General features: G+C 37.0%; 1 protein-coding gene and 1 long non-coding RNA gene across 2 annotated transcripts; one reads left to right on the forward strand and one right to left on the reverse strand.

The window, feature by feature from the left end:
- Positions 1-427: 427 nt before the first annotated feature.
- Positions 428-6,661, reverse strand: LOC108672018. Its single transcript, XM_018159630.2, has 4 exons — positions 6,460-6,661; positions 3,660-3,811; positions 2,223-2,639; positions 428-2,096 (listed from the first exon to the last, which is right to left on the reverse strand). Exons 1-4 carry the CDS (start codon positions 6,566-6,568, stop codon positions 1,488-1,490), a joined length of 1,287 nt encoding a protein of 428 aa, XP_018015119.1. The 5' UTR covers positions 6,569-6,661; the 3' UTR covers positions 428-1,487.
- Positions 6,662-10,919: 4,258 nt separating this feature from the next.
- On the forward strand, positions 10,920-14,013 carry LOC125177909. The gene is made up of 3 exons (XR_007156714.1): positions 10,920-10,968; positions 11,624-11,777; positions 13,884-14,013. It is a non-coding gene; the product is annotated as an uncharacterized LOC125177909 (long non-coding RNA).
- The last annotated feature ends 1,121 nt before the right edge of the window (positions 14,014-15,134 follow it).

Raw genomic sequence — 15,134 nt, forward strand, 5'->3', positions numbered from 1 at the left:
GAGATATCCTAATTCGATATTGAAGTTATTTTTCCATCCCTATTGCTTAGATGAAAATATGATGCAATAATACGATGAGAGCGTTCAAAATGAGAGTTGTATCTAAATTGTAAGGTAAGCGATGAATTAATATAATGATCAGGTTCATTCATTGATAAGGTCGTGCATACTGCAGATGAATGATGATGTATTCGGGGTGACATCAAACCGAAGGTCTGACGTTTATAAATATTAAAATCCATTCATAAATTTCAAACATTGACAAATTGATTAATATCACGATGTTAATGAGTCACTAGTTCAAAATTTAAAAATAAAATGGCAAGTCCAAAATAACGATGACAGCAATAATAATCATGTTATTGTTCAAAAAAGTTCACAGGGAACATGTTCAAATAAAAACAGTACACGGCAGAAACAGGGTCAGAGCACGCAATAGTAAATTGAGAAAATTAATGTAACAAATAACCGGCGTGAGCAACCTTGGATGAAATGTACATAATTAGTCATATTGTGCCCAAGTTAACACTTACGCCCATTAAATGTATGACATGTAAAATTACGTAAATTTAGTTTTTCATTGACTGTCACAGTTTGTATGTATAAGATCATGATAATTGATGATCGATTTGTATTCACGATCACAACGGGTGTAGTTATACTAAAAAAAATTAACCAGTTTTATAATAGAGTTTCGAAACACATTTAACATGTCAACACTTCACATAAAGATCACATCCATGAGCACGACATTGAGCATATTCAACGAAATATACTTATTTCACGGAGAGATATAAATATCAGCCGTCATCAAATTTTTTAAACCCTTGGACTCAATTTCAATTACAAGCTCGATCGGCTGGTAATCGAAATAATCAGCAGCAGCAGCAGATGGTCTACATATTTGCACCCCCAGCGGCTACTAAAGCTCTGTGTTAGTGGGTGCTAATTAAGTTGACTTGTGGATGAGGTGGACGTTAAATTGATGCCGCTCCTGTATTATGTACTCATTCGAAATTCGAGTCAAATTCCTGCGTGGAATTTGATCATGAACAAGACTGTGTCATATTATGCTCCTTGTTGGATCCAGGTAATATCTCTTCGACGCGCAATGATTATCTGGTTTCTTCTTCATATAATTCACTAATAAATTATTCTGCAGTTTTCCAGGTCTTCCAAGATGACGTTTACATGAGCACCACTACTTCATTCATGCTACTGTTGAAAAACACCTCAATAATGTAATTGCTGTAGAGCAAGTAAACGTAAGATCGGGTTTAGTGATTAAAAAGTACCTATACAAATCAAATAGTTGTTAGAAAATAAGAAAATATTTTGACGAATTTGTGCGAAGTGTTAGAAACTATAATTATTATTGTACAAATTCCGACTTGATTATCATGCAATAGTTATATAAAAGTCATATTTAATAAAAACTACTAATTCTCCGATTCTGGTTGACATGAACTCAATAAATATCCTCAATACTAATTAGAAACCTCACGTTTAGGTGATTCATTCGATGATTTTTCAATCTCATTATCAGACTTGCTTCCTTCATCGGCCGAGTAATCCTCCCAACTGGAAGTGCGGCCCAACATCGATGGGTCAATGGTGAGTTGGTTGGGTAACATGCCGAAATCCTTACTCCTGTTCTTAGGAACCTTCGAAGTCATGATGGGGATATCTTTGTGAACTGGTGGCGTGGCTTGTGGTGGAGGAGTCCCTGGGAATCCTATGGCATCGTCACTGAATTCCAGACTGGCTTGCACCGATAGCTGATGCCGGTTTTTAAATTGGGCCTTGACAAGAGAACATCCCGTTCCAGTAGCGCTCCGGACCAGAAGGGCTTCCGGTCTGAAACCTCTACGGCATCCCGGGAGTTCAAGGGATCCTGGCGCCGCCAAGGAATGGCTTCGTTTTTCTCTGGGCACTCCTACAACTCCGGAGTCTTGCCTGCGATAGCCGTCGATCCGAGCGCGCAAGTTTTCCCCAAATGCAAGGCCAGGGCGGGTGGGAACTTCTTGGAGGCCAAAGTCCTGAACACAGCTGTTCGGACACGTGCAGGCCCCTGTTCCTGACCGTCCTAATGGGTCCTGAGACAGAAAAACACATAAATACATAATTTTCTTTTCGCTTCTAATGATAAAAGCACACGTCTCTATAAGAAACCCAATCAGAATTTCAATCAAAATTTAACAAAATTATCGTTTGAATCGTACCTCTGATAACGCTCCAGATGTAAGCTGAAACATCTTCAAGTATCTTGGATTGACTGGTGATCTTGGAGATTTCGGACTCTTAGGCACGCGTGTCATTTTGAGTTTCGACGACGCCATCTTGGTTTCGTCTGACTCACTTTGAGTGGACAAACCACTTCCATCTCCAGTTTTTTCAATGGATATTACATCGTTATTGGCCTCCTCTATGCCACCTGCTTCTAAAACTTCGTTTACATTCGTATCTCGATCGCTTGTCGTGTCATCATTATGTCTGGTCGATTTATTGTTAGAAGAATTGAGTGTCATGGCGGACAGTGCAGCTGTCGTATCTGCCTTGCTTGGCCCGCCAGTTTCCGTGTCTTCTTCCTCTTCCTCTTCCGGAACTGTTTCCGCTGCCACCCGATTGCCGAGCTCCTCCTGATTAAATGCATATTTATGAACAACTTAGCATTCGTTGGATATCTATATTTTCAGTCATTACTACACAATATATATTAATAGACTAGATAATATAGTTTGAATTGTGTTGGGTTATAATACGTTAATTATTACATGTATCAAATTATTCACAATTATGTTTGTCGAATTATTCATACGACGAGCATCAAACACTGTGCATGCACTCAGTTAAAATCTTTGAAAAATAATACAGAGCAAAATTTCATTACCTGTTCCTAAATCAGCATTAATAGAATAAATAATTTCACAAAACTTTAATAATATTATGATAATAATTTACAATAATTTAGAAACACCACCGGTATTTCCAGGGTCATTTTTCTAACATTTCTGCCGGCATCAGATCGGATGCTGTCAACTTAATGCTGACACTGAGTCGCCAGCTGTCAACCCCGTGTCAGATCAGCATCGAGGACTTGCGATCTAAAATACTCTTCCGTAAAAAAATATTTCTATGGCGGATGAATGTTGGTTGCTAAGAAGAGCGACATTTCATATGATCGCAAATTCGTATCATAGGTGAATGTGAATATAATAAAATAATTCTGTTCATGGCAAATACGTATTTTGTTCACCCACAACTAATTGCGAATAGAAAAATTGTGACGAGTTTTACAAGCATTCGATAGAAAATCAAATTTATAAAAGATTATGTGGTATCACTACACCATATTTGCAGTAATGGTTCTAAAGTTATTTTTCTTGATTGCAAAAATCAAAATCATTCACAAGTTGTCAAACTCATTTAAAAATGATTCCGCTTTAAAATTTTGTCCAAATAAGAAAATTGATCAAGCAAAAGACAAATGAATTGTTACTGAGATTTCTGAAAAGGCTAGTTAATTATTTTACAGATGTACAGTTAATAATTATTACTGCAGTCACCACGACGTTTGAGTAAGAAATTACAACTTCATGAGAAAAGCGTTAAGATACCAACATTTAGGAGCCTAAATCGTCAAATAATCGTGAAATTACCTGAACAAGTTTAGTTTTATGGGGACAGTGGACAGGACAGTGGTTAGCCGTAGCGATGCGTCTGGGCGACGCCGGCGTGCGTGGAGAAGATGGAGAAGAACCATCGGCCAAGTCCACTTCTTTGACCTCTCTCGGCGAAGAGCGAGGCGTGTCTGAGAATTGAAATTTCAATTGTAGGACAGTGAGTACTGAGTAGTGACTATCATTAAATCTTTTCGTAATTGAAATGTGTTTTCAGCCAAATAAATGGAAGCTTATTGAAAGTTCAGCAAACGAAGCGAAAGAAAAATTAAGTGTTTTTCTGTGCCCGCGATACACGATTTCAGACGCAACTATCGCTACCTCGGCATAAGTATAGTTAGTTCTTGCAAGTAAAGGCAGTCACGCTTCTTCAGCGTTCTTTCAAGTGAAGGCAGTCACGCTTCTTCAGTTTTCTTTCAAGTGAAGGCAGTAACCTAATTTAGTATTCTTTCAAGTGAAGGCAGTCACGCAACTTTTGTGTTCTTTTAAGTGCACGTAGTCTCGTTACGATTACTACCTTACCAGTGGCAGTAGTCCAAGCATTCCTCAATAAATCGGTAAGTTTTTTACAGCCACATTATCTGACTCGTGTTTTGCACAAATATTATATGTAACTATGTTGTCCTGTATTGCCATTAAGGTACAATACTCTCATAAACTTTTATTTGGGAGGAACTGTTTGCAAGTACCTAGGCTACAGCAGTGCCTCTAATAATTCTCCTGAAACAAAACTATTAGTATTGTTTTAATATTCGTTCCTACAAGTGCCAAGTGGTCTCTTTCACTTGCTTGCAGTTCTGCGTTATTTTCGCTCAGCCAATTCTTTCGGCAATAGGACACTGGTCAGATAGAAAAGTAATTCGCGAATCGGATCAAGTTTAGACAAGTGGCCACAACGCCTTATAGCATTACTTGATAGTTAATTCAGTTAATTGGGCCGAAAAGCGGCATGGCCTAAACACAACGTACAAAAGTTTTTATGAAAATGGTTCACGCAAATTTAGCAGCACATTCATGTTCCATGATGGCAGGTTTAAAAATCCAACGCGTCGTTATTAGATTTCTGTTTCCACCAAGCATATTAGATGCCTCTCTTCAAAATTCGCACTGCAATTAGTCCCCTTTGTAGTGTGCGTGTCTTTGCTGGGGAAGAAAATTTGGTTTACAAAAAATCTTTTTGGCCCCTCAATACTTGAGTATTTTCGCACTGCTAATTTACAACAGATTTTAGTTCATAAGCACCTTAATTGTGGTCCAGTTTGTGCGAAATACGCAGCATATTTTTGCGTTACATCTTTCCAACTAGTTCAGTGAGTCTCATATTTATCCCAACTCGGGTACTAAATTATACAGTTATGCGGGTACGAGATTATTCAGTTACGCGGTTACGAAATTTTCCTTAATTTTCGTGCATCATTTAAAAAACGAGGAAATTTTGAGAAAGTAAAAATAACGCATTGAGATGAAGTTCACTTGCAGTGAATATAAGGTACAAAGATGAACATAGATTTTTATTGATAATATCAGGCTATATAAGTAAGGCAGTCGTGGCCGAGCATTCTTATAATAGCAGCTCTGGCCTGGAATGTCACAGCGAATCGCCCTGCAAAGGCTTCTGGATTTGGTGAAATTTATGCTACTTCAGCAAGTTTATAAAAGAAAACGTTTATCAAGCCAAACTACTTTGTCAAAAATGCCACTGAAAAAAAAGCTTCGAAAAAGCATATCCATAATAATTACCGAACGAAGTTGTGCGAGGTATATAGCGGTTTCAGTGTTTATTAGGCCGTGGGCCTGTCGCCGATTCTTAACATTGCAGAACATCCACAGCTTGTTGCAGGCTTGAACTCGCAACTCACTGCTTCAAAATTTCTTTGCTTAACCGCCCGGCATCCTCGCCGATTCTGACTAGAAACTGGTGCACAGAGCTGGGATCGAACCCGCGCCTCTCTGCGCCAATTTTGGTACTCTGCCCTGTCACCACTGGACCACCCTGTCTTTCACTGCCCTGCCCTGCCCTGCCTATGAATCATTTTCATCATGCTTAGGGTACTATTTTATAAACATGACTGAGTTGTTATGACGCTACCAGTTATGTTTTTTAGGTAGTGATTGAGGGGCTCGAGCGCTGGAATACATTCAAGGGCTCACAGACAAACGAACTCATTTACTGGAAGTCTCAATATTTCGTTTCAGAAATTCAGGTCGATAGAAGGAATGATTTTCTGTGATGACGCAGAAACTGATGATGGGACCCGCAGTGGACGATGGAAGGCCCTTCTGTTCTCGGTGTCACAATAACACTCCCCCACATCATCGATGGGTAAAAAGACATTCCATTTGAAAGATTATGATGACTTACCTTCATAATGATTATGATTAAGATTATGACTTACCTTCACCCCACCTTCTTCCTCCGATTTACAATAACATTCCTCATCATAATCATTGCGGAAGAAATCATTCCATATGAAAGATTATGACTTACCTTCATGATGATAGACGCCTTCTTCCTCCATCTTACAATAACATTCCTCATCATAATCATTGCGGGAGAAATCATTCCATATAAAAGATTATGACTTACCTTCATGATGGTAAACGCCGTCTTTCTCCGACTTACAATAAAATTCCTCATAATCATTGCGGAAGAAATCATTCCATATGAAAGATTATGACTTACCTTCATGATGGTAGACGCCTACTTCCTCCGACTTACATAATTCCTCATCATTATCACTGCGGACGAAATCATTCCATATGAAAGATTACGACTTACCTTCATGATGGTAGACGCCTTCTTCCTCCGTCTTCACATTTTCGTCCGCCTCATCATCGTCCTCTCCCTCGACGGTGAGGAAGAGGTTAGGGAGCGTGAATCTTCTCATGTCCAGGGTGGCGATTAGTTTTGGCCCTCGCACCCGAAAATACAGACGGAAATTTAAATTTTGACCAACTAAATGTTATATCCGTCTGTAAGGTTGGTTTTGTTAGTTTTATTATTTTATTTACTGATTATTAATATTTTATTGATTGATATATAATTTACGAATAATAAAGAAGTGATATGCTCATGATCGTTCGTTGCTAACAATTCCTGAAAAAGTATATGATATCGAAATATATTAAGAATGTTACCGTACTCTTCACCTAAACCATGTGCTAAAGGAGAATATAACTGAATTTGTTCTAACAATAATTTCTGAATAAGAGTAGTTTTCCTGTAGTTTCTCAATACCGATATGCATTATTTCAACAAATGGTTAATTAACATTTTCTTTATCTATTCCTAATTCATCGCAAGATTCGTCCATGGAGTTTGAGTGGTGGTGGTCTTAGATTCTGATTCACAGATTCAGCACCAAAATTTGAAATTAGAAAGTATAAAATTTTATAGTCAATATCTTAGAGGGATTTTATCATAACATTATATTCACTACATTATGATAATTTAATGTATTGACGAGGTTGTTATCGGGGAGTGCACAAACTTGATAGCTTCGAATTCAAATTCTGTTAATGCTGATAATTTCGAGCAGTCGATACATGTATGTGAATCGATTTATGATTAAATCAGTGAAATAGTCGATTTAGAGGTCAAAGAAATGAAACCAGTAGGAAACGGCACAAGTCATATGAAATAGTGATTAAGTAACATTCCGGGCTCGAAATCGGTGAATATTTTGAAATTATATGCTAAGCCTAGCCAAGATGGTGAATTCAGAGTGGGCAAAAAAAGGGACTTTCAAGAGATGTAGGTCACACTATGACTAGTGTGAACGAAAAAACGAATTAATATTGACGTTTCCACTATGTTTTATGCTTGGCCGTTCCATTATTTTCTAGAGCTTTTTCGTATTTTTGATAGAGCTCGATAACAATAAACTAGAACGCAATTTCCTGGCCCCTCAGGGAAGTTAAGCAACTTTCCGCCCCAGAAAGTTATAGCCAGGGCTGAGTTTAGACGGAAACTCTACTTGTCATGCTGGATTTTCGAGCCAACGCACTTGGAGAACTTAAATTGAAGTCGAATTCTCACTGCTCGGAAAATCCTAGAGAATATCATAACTAAAATCCCGATTATCAATTTTTTGGGTTCACAATTCTTGGAATAAATAATTGTACTTGAAATAATTGTACGTGTACTAAAAATACTTGTACTACTAAATAATTGTACTTGGAATAAATAAATAAAATAATTGATTGATTTTGGCTTTGAATTGCATTGTACCTAATTAGTTGAAGACACATTAAATAAACTTGATTTAAAGTAAATATTTACTTGTTGAAGTAAAGCATTTAATCTCATTTATTCGAAATAATTTTTGAGAGCAAAACAAAATTGTATGCATGGTTGTCAACCGCAAAAAGTTGAGAGATGTGTTGGCCACCGAGCACCTCGTTCTAATGTGGGTTACGATATTTTGCTGGGACTTCGGAAACAAACAGTAATTTTTGAGAAAGGGAGTCTGGAAACTGAGCAAAAATTCAGTAGCATCGCCGTTTTTGAACTCCTTTGCTAACATTTTATATGTGAACTTTGACATTGAGGTGAATCAGTGAGTCAGCGATAGTGAAGAAACGTGGAATAATGTGAGCTTATGCTGGCTTTTGAAATCAAGTAAGAGTTTTATCAAGGCCAGCAGTTTTTACTGTTACAAAAGATTCGCATATCCAATAGATTGAGTTAGCATCCAATTTAATGGATATAATAGCGTAACAGGATGCGTGTTGTGTTCTTGCCAACAACGTGACTTGTGGCATAATTCATGTAGCATCTCAGCCAGGAATCGTGTAACATAAAGTGTGGAAACTCTACAAAACAAACGAACTTGTCTGTTACGTTTTTAATTGACTATATAAAGTTTAACGATGTGTAGACGATATAAAACTTGCTCTCTAATTAATGTGAATTATAAACGATGAATTTAGCCGCAATCGCCCGATAATAATCAATCTTCTTACTATTGATTTTATTAACGGGATCTATAACTTGAAGCCTATATGGTTATATTATCAAAACCACTAGCCTTGAAATTGAAATAATTATAAAAATTCTACAAAAGAAAATATCGAATATAGACAGCATTAGTTTGCTAAAATCGCGAGTGAAAGTGCACTACTGATGATGGAGCTGGTCTACGAAACATTTTAAATGAAGATATCGTGAATGTACTTTGCGTTTTTGTTTCTTTTGAATTCTATGAAAGTATTGAAGAATAAATTTTGTGATGCGACAGAGAAAGGAAGAAATGAAAACAGATCTCTTCATGGGAACGCACTTCAGATGATCAACTTATCGGTCGCCAATGAGATATCTTGCCTGTATGGTAATATCTGCCCAGCAATATCCTAATATTTACCCAGCCATTTCCTAGTATTCTCGGTGTAATATAATTATATCCTCTGTTAATATTTACTGAGAACTCCAGTGGGGCGGCAATTAAGGTGAAGTTGCAGCTGCGCGAAAATATTTCAGTCAATAAGTGAAGTTTTGACTGCAAATTTGACGCAAGCTGTGAAGTTTCTGTAACCGATTTTTTTTTGTGAAGTTTTCTTCGCTTTTAAATTTCTAACGAATTTTTATTGAAATATGCTAATTTACTCTCTTATGATGATTAAAGAATGACTGTTAAATCTAGCGATATCCTTAATATTGGCAATATTTATGTCAGGATATAAAAATTGGGCGTGTAAGGAAAATTCATTTCTGGTTCCTCATGCTCAGATACGCTGAAAATAAACCATATTTTAAGCTTTTTTGGTTTACATTTCAACGCAAACATGGTAGAAAAAGTGGCAAAAATGAATTTAGAGTAAATTGAATCCTGAGTTTTCAAGATATCTACGTAACCTGCAGTGACAAGCGAAAGACCCAAGTTGAGGGAAATGTTCTCATGATGAAAGTGTAAAGTTCAAGACAATTAATTCACAAATGTTTGTTAGTGTTCGAACAAATCGTTTAATTCAATTTGAGATATCATTCGCTCTCGTGCAAACATAATCCACAAACCATGCACGATTTTGTAAGCATGCGGATTGAGACGGCATTCATCGCACAGCAAATACAGACGCTTTCCGAAGCTTTCAGTAACAACCGTTAAAGGCAGAGATGCGATTGTCTTATACCCAACGATCGTCATTACAATGCTTTGAAATTCAACACCCGTGGACGGATGCCGTTAAATCCAGAGTTACGACTGTCTTATATTATATAATCAACAATCGTCATTGAAATGCTTTGAAATTCAACACCCGTGGACGGATGCCGTTAAATCCAGAGTTACGATTGCCTTATATTATATAATCAACGATCGTCATTACAATGCTTTAAAATTCAACACCTGTGGACGGATGCTTATAGAATCGTTTATCTGTAGCCAACGTCAATGTACATGCCAAGCTGGAAATGGAAATATTAAAGAGATATGTGCATTTCCACTCAGCGGTGCGAGCGAAGCCAGCGATCGGGCACTTTGTTTGTTTTTAATCTGGAAAGACGACCTCTCTGTGAGGTGCGTCTGGTCTTAAAAATAACGAATTGTGGCGGTTGGCCTTAAATTATATCCGAAAACTGACTCCAAAAAGAAAAATGTTGATGTGGAAACATTGCACAAAAAATATTTATAAAATAATGGTTTTCGTTGAAAATTGCAAGGCAAAATTCAATTTGAATGTGATCCTGTTTCTTATTAAAAATTTTTTTTAGTAAGCTCCTCAATGTGCAAATAAAAAATTGAACATAGCCGAACAAATTTATGATGAATGTTTCAATATTTTACATGACATAAAATTTAAGTATAAAATGCTCAGTTGATTTCAAAATAGTGTGGGAAAATTTAGAAATATATTTGTGTTGTTAGTTTGAAATTCTTCATTGTGATTTCATTTAAAGGGTTCACATATCAATCGAGCAAGTCAGTTTTATTGATGTAAGAATGAATGAATAGCATGCAAATGCCTCAGTAACATTCGAGCGTCTTTCATTCAGTTCAAATGCTCTTAGAACATAAGAGGCGTTCATGACACGTGCCTCTGTGGAAGACTTTGATAAATCTAATTGTGTAGCAAACTGACGGAAGAACTTCATGTCTTCAGCATCCTTCAAATGTTAAGGGGATGGCAATGTAAATTAAAACGAGTCTTTTCATTCAGAGAGATGCCGTTGAAAAATTTAAAATATTGCTATCATGTTTTCGATTCGGAATAGACAAATAGAGCCGGGGACGGAAACCACTACCGGGACGTTGATTTGCAACAACACTTGTCAACGCATCCAATTTAAATTGTAATTTGATGTTCAACGGCAAGCATAAAATTAACAGATCCATCGTGATTATTTTTATGTGCTGTGAATCGGTAAATACAACTTAAAAGTCAACTTATTTAATTCGTGTGACACATTCCTCAGACGAGAAGCTCGGATGGTGTAGGAGGCCATCATCCATTTTTGCAATTGTCGTGAAGACTGCAATGCATAATTCCAAGTTTCGAAATTGTTTCGAACTCTCGGCGTTCTACTGATTATGCGTAGATCAAGGTCATTGTTATGAGAAGATCCCCTTGATATTCATAATTACTAATTACAACTTGGGGATAATTCTTGTCTTGAAATATATTTATGTGGCATATGAAGACTCTATTTTACATATACTGAAAATGCAATAAATTTCATTAACAAAAGGCTCCTTTAACATCACCCGATCCTTTATTATGTATCTCATTGCATTGTTCCATTTCATTGCAGGAATTATTCTTAGTATTGAACAATTGAAAACAAGTCTTCATCAATCATTATTAAATTGTTCCTTCACACGTTCATAAAATATTTTGCATGGATGCCTCTTCAATTTTGGTATCGACCACTAATCAAAAGGCAATTATTAATTGCTCGATTTAAATTGATAAAATTTTACAAGTTTTCTAACTGATCCTATTTCCAGATGAACGGCAGGAAACGTGTTCCCAACAACTCGGGATTCTGAACTTAAATAAGCAGGAAACAAACGATCATCCTTTTCACTCCATCAGCAAGGACTGGCCGCGCAATTCACACAAACTTCGAGACAAACTGAAGGCGAACAAATGAGAGCGAAGGTGAGAACATTGCTTGAGATTACTATATGATACCAATGAATAAATATAGTTTGATGCTGGTGGCAGTGCAGATCACGGTAGATGATAGCTTTGTTGCCATATTTTTAGATATTAATCGGGTTGAACCATGGTGAATCATAAGGAATTTAAAAGGAAAGACAACGCCAAGCAAATTCACCATATCCATATTGAAAACGTTTCGAAGTCAAGCTCCATCATCAGTTTTTAGATTGTCAAACTGATGATGGAGCTGGAATCCGAAACGTTTTCAATATCGATATGGTGAATTTGCTCGGGGTTTTTCTGTCGTTTTAAATTCATTGTGAACTTGTGATTTAAGCAGACTGATTGAAAATATGGTGAATCATGTGGTTCTATTTGTTAGGGATACGCCCCAAGTTCTCAGATGGCCAATAGCTCACTGTACGTGCGGGATAATAAAGTGTCTCTGAGTCTTGCTTGCACTCGAATGATGTATTGACAGCTCTTTAAACACGTTTTTGCTCCGAAATTGAGATACATACTTCTCATGAGAAAGAACCAAAACTAAATGAAATAACGACAATACTTATTAGATCGCTAAAATATATACAAAATAAGACGTAAGACTAATTATGTAAAAATTATTACTATATATTTAACCAAAAAAATAATCATAAAAATTAAAACACTGACAAAATATGAATAAACTTTAAATTACTTCACTTAACTATACACTCCTTGCCCGTGTGGCTTCCATTTAAGTAGTGAATATTTGCAATGCTTATCCGCGGAATCTAACCTAATAATTTCTCTGGATTAAAATCATCAGTATCAAATGGGAAAAATTATTACAAATGGATACTTGCCACCATAACTTTTCTGTCTTTTTATATAAATACTGTAGATGGTGGAAGCATGGTGAATCATGTATTACCTTGCTGTCGCGTTTTTAGGTATGTGGGTGATTGAATCACACGGTGAATTATGCGATTAGAATTTTCAGATTTGTTCAAGCAAACCCTACCTACCATTAATAAATTTCGACCTCTGGTATAAAAGGTGCAACAATTACTCAACCAAATTTCGAATTTAAAATTTTACTGCGATTCATTCATTGGAGAAGAAAATAATCTGAAAAATTCCTTGCATAATCAATTTGGCTACATTTTGAAATTGCATGACGAATTTGAAACTTTGTCCATGTGAAATATGATTGCTAATTAAAAGCTTTGACTGAAAATTATAGATTTTAGTTCACAATATACTAGAAAATAAATTTTAAATTTGAAATTTTGTTGCACATAATTAATTTAGTTTAAATTTTACCTTTGTGAATAATGACCTTTGCACCAAAGTAAAATTCGAGTTACATTTTAAGAACTTTGTCAGTGCGACTTCGCAATAACTAACATAAATTTTTGCAAAAAAACTAACATCAGGCAAAATTTTGATCACTAGAAAAATCAATCGATTTTCAATAATCAGTTGTCACTTTGAAATCAGAACTAAATTAGTCGACGTAATAATTGCTCGTATATTATTTTTGCCTACTTTTCTGCACTTGAATATGTTATACCTATTTAAAAACTGACCATTTTATGCATGAATAATGAATATGTTGTTTACCAGAATATATACTACCTATGTTATACTTATATGAAAGATGAGTATTGACATTCTAACTGGAGTGCGTTACTAGGAACATTTGGTAAGGCTTAATAATTAACAATTAACTTCTTGTATTATTCTTCGGAATGCACATAAATCCCTCAAAGCATTAGCTGGCAAATTTGGCTGATTAGGCTGTTCTTTCTGTATTTAAATAATATATATCAATATATTCTAATACCTTCAGTTGAATGATAATTTTATCAATTTCCAAAGGTATATCGTGGAAAATTCAAGGACAATTTTTCATTTGGAATGAAACGCACTGACGAAAAAAGTAACTGAATTCATTTGAGCTTTCACCGTAGAGTTTTGAATATCTCACAGCAATTTGAATCTAGTGTGCCACTTAATTAGTACGGATAGAATTATAGAAAGTATTTAATGCCAAGAAGACTTCATAAAGCACAAAGGACGACGTTGCGATGATAATTGTCAACTGCAAAACTCCAACAGCGTGATCAGATCGAGGGGTAAAATTCTCATTTGAGAACTTCAAGCCGTGCTCTCAAGCTACACAAGAGTCCGACACGGGAGGCAGCGCTACCGACACACACCACCACCACGCACACCTGTTGCTCTGCCCACTGTGAGACGCTGCTGCTCTCCTGCTCTTGCGCCCTCCTCCGTCCTCTCCACATGCTCCTCCGTCCCCTCCACCTGCTCCTCCATCCCCTCCACCTGCTCCTCCACCTGCTCCTCCATCCCCTCCATCTGCTCCTTTTTTGCCCCTCTCTCACCTTCACCTGCTCCCGTGTCTCTTCCACCTGCTCCTTCGTCCATTCCACCTACTCCCTCCCCTTTATCTACTTATCTCTTCCCTTTACCGGCCTGTTCTTCTGTCACCTTCACCTGCTCCTTTCCCCCATACACCTGTTCCTTCGTCCCCTCCACCTGCTGTCGCTCGTCCTCTCCCACAAGCTCTCATCGGTCCTTTGTTAGTTTCCGTTCACGCACAAAGCAAATTTACGTACTCGATGACCGATATAAACTTTAATATTGACAATACTACTAGACTCTCTCGCTGACACAAAATGACGGTTAATTACGAAGCACGCAGAAGCCTCATTAGCACCTCCAGTTGTTGATTTGTGACACATCATAGTTAGTAGTTATCAACCCGTTACTTCATCGATGCTGTCACACAAGCGTAGGAACTCTCGCTGGCGCCTCTAGACAGCCAGCCCGTGCTAACTACACGACGTATCACTGATACGCTAATTGTCACTTCTTGGTACGCATGTTGACGACTTGAAGTACACGTACTTCACGTGTTCACGTACCTAAGTACACTAAGTGCACATAGTGGCCGATTTTACGTGTGTGATTGGTAGGTTTAGCGTCAAGAGCAGTAATTGACTGACGAATTTACTAACTCGTGACTATTTTACGTAGTACGGCCAATGTTGCGTGAAATTTTCGCGAAATGTCTTCATAAAATTGTATTTGCTAGACATTTTATGGCTTTAATCATTGAATTCAGTTCCAACAGTTTCTAAGCAAAACGACGGCATATTTTCACAGAAGATTGGAGGCTACTTACTAGCGTCTTCCAATATCTTGTGTGGGATAGGTGGGTTTAGCCCGAAAAGCTGTCAGTGATTGGCTGACTGTTATGAACACGTAACTATTTTTGATAGCACGGCTACATCTCTATCATTGGTTCAACAATTCATTTAGTTTGGTCGCTCTATCAAAATTTTACTT

The sequence above is a fragment of the Hyalella azteca genome, unplaced genomic scaffold, assembly GCF_000764305.2.
Source record: "Hyalella azteca isolate HAZT.00-mixed unplaced genomic scaffold, Hazt_2.0.2 contig5541, whole genome shotgun sequence".
Lineage (NCBI taxonomy): Eukaryota > Metazoa > Arthropoda > Malacostraca > Amphipoda > Hyalellidae > Hyalella > Hyalella azteca.

What these genes read in the sequence shown, in the direction of transcription:
- LOC108672018 (XM_018159630.2), bottom strand. Translation starts at nt 6,568, where the DNA reads ATGAGAAGATTCACGCTCCCTAACCTCTTCCTCACCGTCGAGGGAGAG. An exon ending in ATAAAACTAAACTTGTTCAG is followed by an intron (nt 2,640 to 3,659) that starts GTAATTTCACGA and finishes GCATTTAATCAG; the next exon opens with GAGGAGCTCGGCAATCGGGT. An exon ending in CATCTGGAGCGTTATCAGAG is followed by an intron (nt 2,097 to 2,222) that starts GTACGATTCAAA and finishes TTTCTGTCTCAG; the next exon opens with GACCCATTAGGACGGTCAGG.